The sequence below is a fragment of the Danio rerio genome, chromosome 3 (assembly GCF_052040795.2).
Source record: "Danio rerio strain M-AB ecotype USA chromosome 3, GRCz13ab, whole genome shotgun sequence".
Lineage (NCBI taxonomy): Eukaryota > Metazoa > Chordata > Actinopteri > Cypriniformes > Danionidae > Danio > Danio rerio.
In genome coordinates, this window is record NC_141023.1 from 66,982,501 (window position 1) to 66,997,500 (window position 15,000).

General features: G+C 36.2%; 1 protein-coding gene across 5 annotated transcripts in view; it reads right to left on the reverse strand.

The window, feature by feature from the left end:
• Positions 1-15,000, reverse strand: part of baiap2l1b (BAR/IMD domain containing adaptor protein 2 like 1b) — a 109,810-nt gene that overhangs the window by 56,261 nt on the left and 38,549 nt on the right. For all 5 annotated transcript variants that reach the window (XR_015479825.1, XR_015479826.1, XR_015479827.1 and 2 more), the window contains 3 exon segments: positions 6,376-6,437; positions 5,311-5,382; positions 3,341-3,475 (listed from right to left, as the gene is read on the reverse strand). Coding sequence is in view for 2 of the 5 variants with exons in the window: in XM_087242682.1 (XP_087098808.1) it covers positions 3,341-3,475; positions 5,311-5,382; positions 6,376-6,437 (269 nt within the window). In the remaining 3 variants the exon portion in view is untranslated.

Below are 15,000 nucleotides of genomic sequence, written 5' to 3' on the forward strand. Positions count from 1 at the left end.
TAAAGGCGCGCAGCTGACGTGCAGTGAGGGGTTTGCGTCTTTAATAAACTACGGCAGTTTGCGATCACTGAACAGTAAGAATGATTAATAAATCCATATGAAACAGCCCCTTAAAAGTCACGTCTTGCTTTCAGTTTCGGGCTTTGGCGCGTTTTGAACTGAGCGTGTGTCTTTCTCTCTCTCTCTCTCTCTCTCTCTCTCTCTCTCTCTCACTCACTCACTCACTCACGCGGGCATGCACTGTGGTCTCATCAGGAAACGCTGCTTTTTGATATAGTGTTTTTCTTGCTCCCGAATACAAATAATTTTTCAAGTATTTGTTCGAATCAAGTATTCGTAAAAACACGCTATTCGTGCCTTTCCGAATACCGTATTCGGGTTCGGCTCCGCCCTTAATATATATATATATATATATATATATATATATATGTATGTATGCATGTATATATATATATATATATATATATATATATATATATATATATATATATATATATATATATAATATAAAGTACGTTCTATAAAGTATGAATGTGAAAGGTATGAATGGAATTCGGACGTACTACATCTGCCATTTTGTCATGGTCACATGAGCTACATGATATAGTTGCGTCGCTTCACTCCCATTTATGAATTTGCTCGTAAGTAAGTCATCCGGGTACTTCACGCATACTGATTTTCGAATTCTACGAATTCGGACATCTACTCGCCTTGCATATTGATTTTAGCGTACTGTATAGTATGGAAGAGTGCGATTTCGGACGCAGCCTGTGTCATGTACAAGACATTAAATAAATGAACACTCAAGGTTTGGACAGCCCACTTAGAGCTGACCAGCCCATTTGGAGCTGGCTCCAACCCGTTCATACCCTTTTCCTAGAGCTTGTTGTTTACATTTTTGTGAACCTGAATTACATTACTAAGGTAAGTTTTTGTTAGTCTCAGATGACAAATTTACTAGAGGGCGCTGTCTACAATTTTACGAATTTGAAATGTCACTTAAGGTACGTTTTGTTGCCCATTTCAGATGACAAATCCACTAAAGGGCACCATCTACATTTTAGTAAATTTGAAATACGTTATCCAGTGTGCAATTTTTGCACCATTCAGGTGACAAATCCACTAGAGGGCGCTGACTACATTTTAAAAATCTGTAATACGTTACTTAGGGTGTGTTTCAGTGCACAATTGAGATGAATCCACTAGAGGGTGCTGTCTACATTATTGTAAATCTGAATACGTTACTTAGGGTACGTTTAGTTGTACATTTCAGGTGAAATATACACTAGAGGGCGATGTCTACATGTTTGTAAATTTGAAATATGTAACTTGGGGTACATTTTATTGTACGTTTTATTATTGCACTTTAACCTCGTAGATTTACCTTGATTTTACATTGCTTTTATCTCTTTTGTAAAAGCGTGCTTCACCAGACTTGAATCTTGAAACCATACAAAGTGAGCTACAAAAAAAAAAACACCAGAAAAATATGAACAAATGGAGATAGGAGACGCAAACATATCGTCACTAATCATAGACAGTGTCATTTTGTGGTGTTTATTTAGAGTTGTGTAAAGAACTGAACAAAAATTATATTTTATTTGTCGATAATAGGTGTCTGTAAACATCATTAGTGTGAAAAGGAACAAAAGTTGTTGTCATACTGCCCCCTAGTGTTCATTTCACCTAGAAACTGCAGTCAAACCTGCGAATAAGTACGTTTTTACAGAAATGTAAGCTGAAGCAGGTAGTTCAGTGTTGGACCTGTGTTTATGGAGCTGTTTGTGCTCTCATTCATGACGCCTGATGCGTATGAACACGTCTGATAACATCTCTGACTGATCAAGATTCAGCTATGGGGTGGAGTGCGGGTTGCCTATAAATAAAGTAGATCTATAAAACGGGCTGTTCCAGTGTATGAATAACAAAGATTTTACGATGGCTGATATGAGGTTAATATGCTATTGAACACAGAGAAACACGGTCTATAAATGACTAACTAGCCGAATACTTCAGGAGGATATGCCTCTATGTAAATATTGCTTCACTGAAGTTTTTACATGCAGCTAGTCTGAAAAAACAAAAAAAACAGGGTGGCTGAGCATGTTTTTAAAGCCTACAGAATTTGGACATATAATAATATTTATAATAATATACATTAACATATATAATAACAATATACAACAACAAAACAACAACAGTATAATAATTAGGGATGCACCAATACAATTTTTTGGAACCGATCCGTTCCCAAAATTCTAACTATCGACCGATACAGATCGGTTTATTTTTTTAAGCATAATACAGTAGTTATAATAATATATTAATAATGTAGTTCTGGTGATAAATAACACATCTTATTTACAAATAACAGACCTATAGACCTGCTGTATATGACAGACGACACAATCTAACTAAAACATGATGCTTGCTGAAAACTAGGCTACATTATTTGAGCATTCCTTATGACATTGATATGATCTGTTGTGGTTCAGCTTAGGTTTCCTTTTTAATATGAAGATTTTTCTTTGAAATCTGTAATAGGCCACCAATATGGACCCTGATCAAGTTTAGCAGAGCTTGATATTTTCCTGCAGGTTTGAAGCAGACTAAACTTAACTCTCTGAGGCCAGTTTTACTTAATAAACATTTCCTCTTCTGCTAATGACGATCCATATTACGCCCGTCAGTTTCACTTTTATTAATTTAATCAACTACTTGAGCCAGGCTTTGCAAACTATTTGCAGCACTGAAAGCTTTCCCCTCGGAAGAATAAGCTCAGTTGGAAGGATGAGAGAACAGAAACTTGTTGTGAGAGTAATCTTAGAGTGGCGTACATCGCGTCTGCGCAGCCGGTGCCTGAATGAAGCATCACTGAGACAGCACACAGCCCTATGGTGTACGGACACTTGCAAAACAGCAGCACAAAGGGAACAAATCAGTGCGTTGAGGGTCTGTCCAATGTATAATTGAGCACTTTCTACTTAAAAGTTTCTGATAGGCCTAATTTGCGTGTGAAGAGCAGGTATTGACCCTCTCTACTCCAGTGTTGCAAATCCAATTTACTAACAGACACAGCGCATGATGTAGAAGCAGCAGTAAACTCCTTGCTGGAGTTTAAAATGAGCCCATTTATTGCTAAACTAAATGTATTTCTCGACTGTTTACTTCTATTAACAGGTACAAATAGTCTTGGAGAAAGGTGTTGTCGTGAACGCGATGCACAATTAGAATTGTGAATGAATGGAGAATGAATGACAGGCGCAGTGCAGAGCTGCGGCCCTCCAGAAACTGGATTTGACACCCGTGTAGCGCATCTCTACAGTTCAAACACGCATACCTCATTCTCTTTACTCTCGTATTTAGATGCGTTTCTCCCTTGGCTTTTCCTCCGGACCTTCTTCAGGTCTGACTGTGATCTCTCCAGCGAGTCCTGCTTCATCTTGTGTTCCGTCTGATATCTCTTAAACGTGGCCTGCACACAGACACAATCTAAGACTTAAAAAACAATTAAAGAATACATGTCACTTTTGTTAAAGGCTTTATTGAGGTGTATAATTATTCATTTGCCACAAATTCAAAAACATCCAAGCATGCAAACACAAGCAACAGATGCAAAAACACACTTGCACGCATGCAAACATACACGCATTCGCACACACACGCACACAAACAAAAACACGTACGCATGCAAAAATACGCATGCAAACTCACACTTGCAAACATGAACGCAAACACACATACAAAAAACATGCAGGCACTCATGTAAACACACTCACGCAAGCCAACACGCATACAGAAAACATTATTATTTCTATTATAAACTTATAAAACTAGCACTATTAATATTATTATGACTATTATTACAGCTCGCAGCGTGTGCACAGAATCATTCCCTGAGAACAAAGAAATCATTTGACTAACAAAACCCATTTGAATACTTTGACTGTAGGCATTATCAAAAATAATCCCGCAGTGATGTTTTCCAGCTAGCAGCACTGTAAAACACTACACAGCACATCTCTCTCAGGTTACTTTACACTGCACAGAGAGCTTCATGAGTCAAAGTGCAAAACAATGAGCTTAGAGAAGAAACTATTCACATGTTCATTATCTGCAGGATCCTCTTGCCTTTGACCATAAATAACAATTATACATAGAGTAATAATTAAAATAAAATGCATATAAATAATAAAAAATATTAATAATAATGATAAAATAATAATATACATAATAGTACATATAAATACTAATAAAAATACATAAATATTAGTAATAATAATAATACATAAGTTATACTTAATAATAATAATATTAATAATAATAAAGTAATACATATAAATGATGATAATAATAATAATAAAATAATATTAATAATAATAACAGCAATGATACATAATAATAATAATAATAATAATAATAATAAAAGAATAATAATATTAACAGCAATAAGACATAATAATAATAAAATAATAATAATATTATTATAATAATAATAACAGCAATAATATATAATAATAATAATAATAAAACAATAATAATAGTGCATATATATAATAATAAAAATAATACATAACTAGTTATAATAATTCATATAGTAATAATAAAAATAATGTGTATATATAATAATAACAATATTAAAAATATGAATAATATTAATAATTCTAATAACAAAAGCACATTTAAATGCTAAGAAAAATAATACATAACAATAATAATAAAATAATAATACTAATAATAATAATAATAAAATAATAATAATAGTGCATGTATATATAATAATAAAAAAATACATAACTGTTAATAATAATAATTACAAAACTATTACTATACTAATTCATATAGTAATAATATAATAATAACACGTATAAATAATAATAACAATAATAAAAATATGCATAATAATAATAATAAAAAAATTACATATAAATGCTAAGAAAAATAATACATAATAATAATAATACATATAATAATAATAAAAATAAAATAATATAAATATATATAATGATAAAAAAATGAATTATACACTTTAGATCTTATAGTTAATTGATTCATTGAAACTGCTTTAAAAATCAATTACACTGAGGCTCATTTAAAGGAATAAACCACCCCATGATTTACCCATCCTCGGTATACATGCATAACTTTCTTCTTTAAGATGAACACAGTTAGAGTAGCTGTTTTATTTTATCCCAGCTCAACTCAAAGCACATGAAAACAAGCGATAAACCAACCAATCAAAATAACCCATACAGCAGCAGGGGTTAAACCACGTCTTATAAAGCAGATCAGTGTGTTTTATCAGCTCACCGTCATGTACTTCACATCCATGTCTGTTTTCCTCTCCAACTCCGCAATAACCTCCCGATGAAACCGTCTGAACTGTAGCCACACACAGAGAGAGACAATTAACAGGAGCATACAGTACAACACAAACTGAATGAATGCATCATATATACACACAAACCAGAGCAAACCACTGTTATACAATGCCTTGCCTAATTACCCTAACTTTACCCTAATTACCCTAGTGAAGCCTGTACATGTCACTTTAAGCTGAACACTAGTGTCTTGAAGAATATCTAGTCTAATATTATGTGCTGTCATCATGACAAAGAGAAAATAACTATTAAAATGTATTAGAAAGTTATTAGAAATGAGTTATTAAGACTATTATGATAAGAAATGTGAAATTTACAACAAAATCTGTTTAAAATAATTAATTATTTGATGTTTATTCTGAGTGGAAAGTCATATTTCTAAAGCACGTGACTAGCAGTGTGAATGTGACGGCTTCAGTGATTATAATAGGACGGCTGCGCTCTCAAACGATTATTGCATTGCTGCCTTGTGTCACGTTCTGAGTATGATTTGTTTTGCACACTTCAAATCCCGCATCTGTTGTCATTTTCACCCAAGATAAACTTCCTTTTAATCCCCTGCTTCAGACTTAAAGCGCCTCATCCGCAGCCTACATTAACGACTGGCCGAGATGAATAACTCTAAATTAATAACTCGACATGTTCAACATGACTTTTGTTGGTGACTATCAGCTGTGAGGAGGAAACGTGTGCTGTTTTTGACGGCCAGGTTTCCGTCAGCAGGTACAGTGTGTCATCATCAGGTGCAGGGCTCAGGTGCACACAGACATGTTCAAACCTGCTCCCGTTACAAAAAACAGAGAAGGAAAAGCACAGTCCAACATGTGTTCGGTGTGTCTCCTGCGGTTTACACTGACGGAACTGCAGGAACACGGCTATAACGCTGACAGGAAATGAAATGTTTGATTTGAGATTAAACTGCGCTGTTTGTTGTGGTGGATTCATTCAGACGGCAGCCATGCTTACACGATAAATGCGTAAATAAAACACTCACGTTCTCCTCCAGCTCCACGTTGACTTTCCGATGGACGTCTGAGATCTCCATCAGCACGACCCCTGATGGAGAGAAAGAAATAAAGAGTCAGATCAGTCTCCAATAATAATACTATTCAATTTCCATTTTATTATAGATAATGCCGTGAGATGCAACATCTCATTTTAAAGGAGGTTCCATAAAGACAAAAACTAAACAAAAACACAAAGTGCAGTTACAAACATAGAGCTCATGTAAACCTCATCCATCCATCCATCTATCCATCCATCCATCCATCCATCTATCCATCCATCCATCCATATATCCATTGATACATCCATCCATACATATCCATCCATCCATCCATCCATCCATCCATCCATCCATATATCCATTGATACATCCATCCATCCATCTATATATCTATCCATTGATTGATCCATTCATCTATCTACCCATCTATCCATCCATCCATATATCCATTGATACATCCATCCATACATATCCATCCATATATCCATTGATACATCCATCCATCCATCCATCCGTCCATCCATCCATATATCTATCCATACATCCATCCATCTATATATCTATCCATTGATTGATTCATTCATCTATCCATCCATCTATCTACCTATCTATCCATCCATCCATCCATCCATATATCCATCTGTCCATCCATCCATCCATCCATCCATCCTTCCATCCATATATCTATTCATCCATCCATCCATCTATATATATATCCATTGATTGATTCATTCATCTATCCATCCATCTATATATCCATTGATCCATCCATCCATCCATCCATATATCTATCCATCCATCCATCCACCCATCCATCCATCCATCCATCCATCCATCCATCCATCCATCTATATATCTATCCATTGATTGATCCATTCATCTATCCATCCATCTATCTACCTATCTATCCATCCATCCATCCATCCATCCATATATCCATTGATCCATCCATCCAAACATATATCCATCCATCCATATATCTATCCATACATCCATCCATCTATATATCTATCCATTGATTGATTCATTCATCTATCCATCCATCTATCTACCTATCTATCCATCCATCCATATATCCATTGATCCATCCATCCATATATTTATCCATCCATCCATCCATCTATATATCTATCCATTGATTGATCCATCCATCCATCCATATATCCATTGATCCATCCATCCAAACATATATCCATCCATACATATATCTATCCATACATCCAACCATCCATCCCTCTATATATCTATCCATTGATTGATCCATCCATCCATCCATCCATCCATACATCCATCCATCCATATATCCATCTATCCATCCATACATCCATCCATCCATATATCCATCTATCCATTGATCCACCCATCCATCCATATATCCATCGATCCATCCATCCATATATCCATCGATCCATCCATCCTACCATCCATCCATCCATCCATATTCAGAGATGCAGTCAAGAGATGGGAAAAATTTGTAGAGTTGTATCCATCTATCTTCCTCACTCCACCAGTTTGGGCTTTATGGCAGAGTGGCCCAACACATGAAGGCCCGCTTGAAGTTTACTAAAAACGCCTGAATGACTCCAAAATGGTGAGAAATAAGATTCTCAGGACTGATGAGACCAAGAGAGAACGTTTTGGCCTTAATTCTAAGCGGTACGTGTGGAGAAAACCAGGCACTGCTCATCACCTGTGCAATACAGTCCCAACAGTGAAGCAGGGTGGAGGCAGCATCATGCTGTGGGGTGTTTTCAGCTGCAGGGACAGGACCAGGGTATATGCAGGAATCCTAAAGGTAATTTCAATACCTTTAAGACTTTTTAAAGAAGTTCATCGCCACTTCAAGTTCTAATCAGTATCAAACCTTTAACTTAATAAGCTGTTGCTGTCATAGCTGTTTTGACAAGTTCACCTGTGGTGTGGCTGGTGGTGCATAATAACTGGCGATGGACAGCTGGCTAGCACCCTGCATGTGGGACTTTACTGCATTTATGTGCATCGATGATATACTAATTTTCTTTTTACAATACGTACAGTAAGCCTCGCGGTTGTTTTTAGCGACAGGCTTCAGCCACTGTTTAAACTCGTCTTTCTCCAACCAGGAGTAGGCAAACTTACATCCTCACATGTTGCCGTCTGTTTTGCTACATGTGGAGGGGGTCACATCGCCTTCCTGCATTTGTCGCAAATTATGTGACATCGCCCAGACAAAGGAGCATGGCCAGACGCGCCCCGGCCCGAATCAATCGTGTGGATCAAGCAATTAATAAATATATTGATGCTGTTTTTAAAGTCAAACACTTTGGACAGTGCTTGAACAAAATTTAAGACCTCGTAAAAACCCCATTAAGACTTTTTAATACCTCTGAAGAGCTTTAATTGTCTCATAATTGATTTATCAACTTTTAATACTTTAAGACCCGGCGGACACCCTGAGGAAGACTGGTTGCAATCGAGGGAGAGATGAATGTAGCCAAGTACAGGTATGTCCAGGACCAAAACCTTCTCCAGAGTCCTCAGGACCTCAGACTGGGCCAAAGGGTTACCTTACAACAAGACAATGATCCTAAACACACAGCTAAATAAAGAAGGAGTGGCTTCACAACAACTCTATGACTGTTCTTGAATGGCCCAGCCAGAGTCCTGACCTAAACCCAATCGAGCATCTCTGGAGAGACCTTAAAATGGCTGTCCACCGAAATTTACCATCCAACCTGACAGAACTTGAGAATCTGCAAGAAAAAAAAAATCTTTCCCAGTACTGGGTTGTGGCTGGAAGGGCATCAGCTGCGTAAAACCCGTACTGGAATAGTTGGCGGTTCATTCCGCTGTGGCAACCCCTGATAAATAAATAGAAATACATAAATACAAAATTCCTAAATACAATACCCAATGCATTTGGCCAGATTTTTACACTTCTTACTTGACGAATTGTGTTTAGTATTTATGAATTGTGTTTTGAACTTGCCAATCGGCTTTTGTAAAGTGAAGTATCCTGCTCATGTATGAATTTGCTCTCGTAAGCGTGTTATTTTTAAGACTGATCTGGCTCCACGACTAAAAACACAGCCTCTCGCACCCATTAACACGTCCATTGTTTTTAATATAATAATGTGCAGAATATTCCCCTGGCTAATAAACCCCCGCGGCCTTGTTTTCCCGGACTGTAATTAAAGCAGGCTGGCTCTGAGATTTCTCCCAGCATGCTCCTACCCGCTGTAATCAAATGGGGATTAAAAATGCAAAAAAGCAACGGCAGAAATCAGAGCACTTTATATAATGGATCTGCCCACAAACACACACTCATCCACACTTACTCTACAGGCCGGACTGGATTTAACGGCTGGACGGAGAGACTTTAATATGAGCTAATACTCCGTGACATCTGCGAGGAGATTTTTTATTTCTGCCCTGGAGAATTTTTTGTTTCTTCTTCAAGTATTTCCCAAATGATTTAGTAATGATTTTTCACAGTGTTTCCTCTAATATTTGTTCTTCTGGAGAAAGTCTTATTTGCTTTATTTCGGCTAGAATAAAAGCAGTTTTTAATTGTTTTAAAGCCATATTAAGGTCAATATTATTCGCTCCTTCAGCAATATTAGTGTTGGATTGTCTCCAGAACAAACCACTGTTATACAATGACTTGCCTAATTACCCTAACTTTACCCTAATTACCCTAGTGAAGCCTTTACATGTCACTTTAAGCTGAACACTAGTGTCTTGAAGAATATCTAGTCTAATATTATGTGCTGTCATCATGACAAAAAAGACATCAGTTATTGGACATTAAAACTTGGAGTTATTAAAACTATTATGATTAGAAATCCTCTCCAGCAAACAGAAATTGGGGAAATTAATACACAGGAGGGCGAATGACTCTGACTTCAACTGTACCTGTAACACTGCAGCCTTTACAACGATCCATCATCCCAAACATTTAACAGTATTGTGGATTATGATGTGCATGAAATGAAGGTTTAGATGCAGCAAATTAAAACAGGAGTCTGATAAGCTAATAAATGTGTTCATGTTAAAGTTGACATACTGTGCATTGATTGAATATGTTAAGGGAACACTCAAAAATACTGGATATCGGTATCAAATTGGCCAATGTATTAGTAAATTTATAGATATTTTTAAATATCTATTATCGTCATGGTGAAAAATCACGATGAATATTTTGTTCTCATAACTATTTGTTTCTGGTTTCTAGTAAAAAAAAAAAAAAAAAAAAAAAACATTGGTATCAAATTGGCCAATTTATTTTTATTAGGATTTAATATTTTAAAAGGATTTAAATATTTTTATTAGCATTTAAAAAAAATGTTTTTAGTAAATATATATATATAAAATTCTGACTGTATATTAGAAAGGAATATAGTAATATCAAGTATTGGTATTGAACTGGCCAATTTATTAGTATTTTTTAAAATCATGATGAATATTTTTTTCACATTGTCATTTTTAATAGCTTCTAGTAAAAAGAAAAACATTTCAAAAAAATAATGGATATCAGTATCTAAAGTAATCCCAATTAATATTTTGTTCACATAACCATTTTTTAGTTTTTAATAATTAATTTCTAAAAAATAGTTTCTAAATAAAATTTAAAAATTAAATATCGGATATCGGTATTAAATTGGCCAATTTATTTATTTATTTTTTTTTTAAATCACAATGAATGTTTTGTTGACATTGTCATTTTTAAAGGCTTTTAGTAAAAAAAAAAACAAAAAAAAACATGAAAGAAATATTGAATATTGCTATTGAATTGGCCAATTTATTAGTAGTTTTTTTTTTTTTTACCTTATCGGCCAAGGAAAATCATAATGAATATTTTGTTCTAATAACCATTTTTTAGTTTCTAATGAAATATATATTTTTTAAAACATGAAAAAATATTGAATATTGGTATTAAATTGGCCAATTTATATATTTATTATTATTTTTGTTTACATTGTAATTTTTAATGGCTTCTAGTAAAAAAAAATAGAAATATTGAATATTGCTATCGAATATTCTATGTGAAGCTGCTTTGACAATTAGCATTGTAAAAGCGCTACACAAATAAAGGTGAATTATTGAATTAGCCAATTTATTAGTAATGTTTTTAACCTTATCAGCCATGGAAATTCATGATGAATATTTTGTTCTCATAACCATTTAAAAAAAAAAAAAAAAAAAGACCATGAAAAAATATCGGATATCGGTATTAAAATGGCCAATTTATTTATAATTTTTTTTTTTTTTAAATCACAATAAACATTTTGGTTACGTTGTCATTTTTAATGGCTTCTAGTAAAAAAACATTAAAGAAATATTGAATATTGCTATTGAATTTGCCAATTTATAAGTAATTTCTTTAACCTTATCGGCCATGGAAAATCACGATGAATATTTTGTTCTCATAACCATTATTATTGTCTTTTAGTAAAAAAAAAATATATATATTTTGGTTATGGAATCAGCCAATTTGCCAGTAAAAACTAAATCAGAATCTGCCATGGAAAAACACCACAAAAATACTTCAAAACTACACAACAAAACAAGCAGACCATAAACCACTGAAATCAGCAATCGCAGACAGAACGCCCAGCTGCAGTCAGTGTAGAATCAACACGTGGAGATAAACCGTGAGAACAGTAAAGCGTGGAGGTTTGGCCATGTGAACAAGACGAGGGCCAGAAACCCAAATCACATGAGGTCACATGAGGAGAGCAGCAGGTGTGATCTCTGCTGACCCACTTTACCTTTATCTGCTCTCTGACCCCGACCCTGATCCAGCCCGGATGTCTTATCAGCTCCACTGCAGGCATGGCCCGCTTGTTTACATCTGCCCGCAGCAATGCCATAAAACACAGATTAACCCGAGCACAGTGTAAACCATCCCATCCGGAGCCGTGTCTGAGGACGATTACCGGCCCACCGTTCAGGAAGGACACAGCGCGCAGTGATCATACTGCAATTAACTTCATGTCAGCTTCTGCTTGTTTAGATGTTCTCCTTTGCGTTATCATCAGTATGAAGCTATTTGTATGCATTAAAAAATGTCTAATAATCTTGGGTCTAAAGAGATGCAAAAGCTTTGATTTGGCTCTCAGATTATGGTGGAATAAGAGGAAAATAAATCTACATATCTGTGCTTTGAAATGTGGAGAACAGAAGTGAACTAACAGAATAGACATCACATGGCTCTACTCTGCTCGGTCAAATTTCTCACCTGTGCTCTTATCAGAGAGAAGGCTCTACACTCTGATTGGTCAGATGGCTCTACTCTGCTCTGATTGGGCAAATTGCTCTACTCTGATCCAATTGGTCAGATTGCTCCACTCAGTTCTGATCTGATTGGTCATATGGCTCTTCTCTGCTCTCATTGGCCAGATGGCTCTACTCTGATTGGTCAGACGACTTTAAACTACCTGACAGACACTTCCTTTTGTGGCCCATCCAAGTTTTAGGAAAAGCAAATAATAACTTGACCTCTAGTTGATGATTTGGTGTCAGAAGTGTCTCTATGAAAGGCCTCTAGATTTTGCTTATTTGAGCACAATAAACTCTGATCATGTCTTGATGTTGACTGATTTGATGAGGACAGTGCGGTCTGACTCTGCTCAGACAAAAGTCTCATCACTGAACAGAAATAATGTCCAGTATAGAATATAAAGTCCTGCTGCAGTGGAGACAGAATGAAGATTGTGTCTGACTCCATCATGAGCTTGGAGGACTGCATCCATACATCTCTGACATGACTCACATCACTGATTAATAAAGTCATCTGGAATGAAGAAGAAAGCCTTCAGCAGGATCCCAGAGTTCATCAAGACACTGTGTTCATCTTCAACACCTCCTCCTTCATCATGCTCAATAATGTTCATATCTGGTGACTGGGCTGGCCAAACCTGCAGCACCTTGATCTTTGCTTCAGGAGCTTTGATGTGGAGGCTGAAGTATGAGAAGGAGCGCTATCCTGCTGGAGAATTAAAGTCAAGTTCTTATTTGTTGCTCTTACGACTGAGATCCGCGACAAGAGTTTTGTAGCGTACTCTCCTTTGGTTGGTCAGATGCCTCTGCTCTGCTTAGTTCAAGTGTGTGAGGCTCATAGCAGACGTTCACAGTCAGACAAATGTGTTATAAATCTACACAAATCAGTGAAACTCGACATTTCGGCTCTTCAGAATCAATCATTTATTTTAGGAGACTGTATTTGTGGTGCACTTTGAACTTGCAGACTTCAACAGGGGCACTTTAAACATTGCTTTAGAAATCCCCGAACTGTAGAATGGGCTTTTACTAGGGGTGTCACGATTTCGATTTTTAATCGAAATCGATCGAAATTTATGCTCAATTTCGATTATCAAATCAAAAAATAGAATTGTCGATGCTGCCACGCCCCCACGTCACGTCAGCTTGGCTTGCCAAGCGGTAAAATAACAGGCTTGTGTAAGTGCTTGTTAAACTGCAGAAGCAGGAGACCCGTCGACAGAGCTTAAACCCTCTCCTCTTCCAATGAAGTCGCCGGTGTTTAAGCATTTTGGATTTCCAGTGAGTTATGTTGACAACGTTCGTGTTGTCGACAAAAAAAACCCACAGTTTTGCAAGCTCTGCTATGTACGTATTACGTACGGTTAGTCCGATAGACAACACCGGCATCGCGATCCTCCGCCCGCCCCCGTTGCAAATCCGCTGGGGAAAAGTACACACTCAGGCCCTGTTTACACTGTCTTTGTTTTAAATGGCATTTTAGAACGACAACGATTTGACATCCACAGTGGCGTGTAGCATTTCTGAGCAGCCCTCCTTCCTCTCTACCTCTGAAAATGCACATCACGTGACCACACAGACGCAGCCTTGCGCTCGAGACAGCAGGTGCAGGCAGTCAGAGGACTGCTTCAATCTTTCACTCACTTGTACTTCGTCATTTTAGCGAACACCTCAGATACTGTTGGCTGGTTCCTGTTGGTTGTGCGTCTTTTTTACCGACGCCATTATAACGACACAGATCACTGCCTATTCACGAGTCCCGCAGAAAAAGTGATTGACAGGTGGTAATTATGTGTGTATCTTGCCTTTATTCATTTACTGTATGATTTATTTATGGGTAAAACAAAGACCATGCAGGTCAGGTAGTTTAAACGGTAGACTACAAATAATTAATTGGTCATTAATTAATTAATTATTCATAATCGAAAATCGAATCGTGACTTTAGAATCAAAAATGTAATCGAATCGAGGATTTGGAGGATCGTGACACCCTTAGTTTTTACTAAACTAACACAAAAAGGAACATAAAAAAGCACATGAACTGACTGGGTACCAAACAAAAAACACGAAATAGAAAGAACTTCAAGTGAATGTCCGACAAAACACACTGCAAAGCACAAGCATAGACAAGCGAAAAACAGTGTTGTTTTCAGAAATAATGTCAAGTTTAATTGTTGTTGAAACAAGCTAAATAATAGCAGATTTTGGCAGATTATTCAGCTTGTTTGAAGGAAAAACATAGTAATTTTAACATTATTCCTGAAAACAACACCATGTGAATCAATATGAACACAAAAAACCAAGTAAGAAAGCCAAAATTTGCAGTGTACATTTTTAACAAGCAGGTTATTT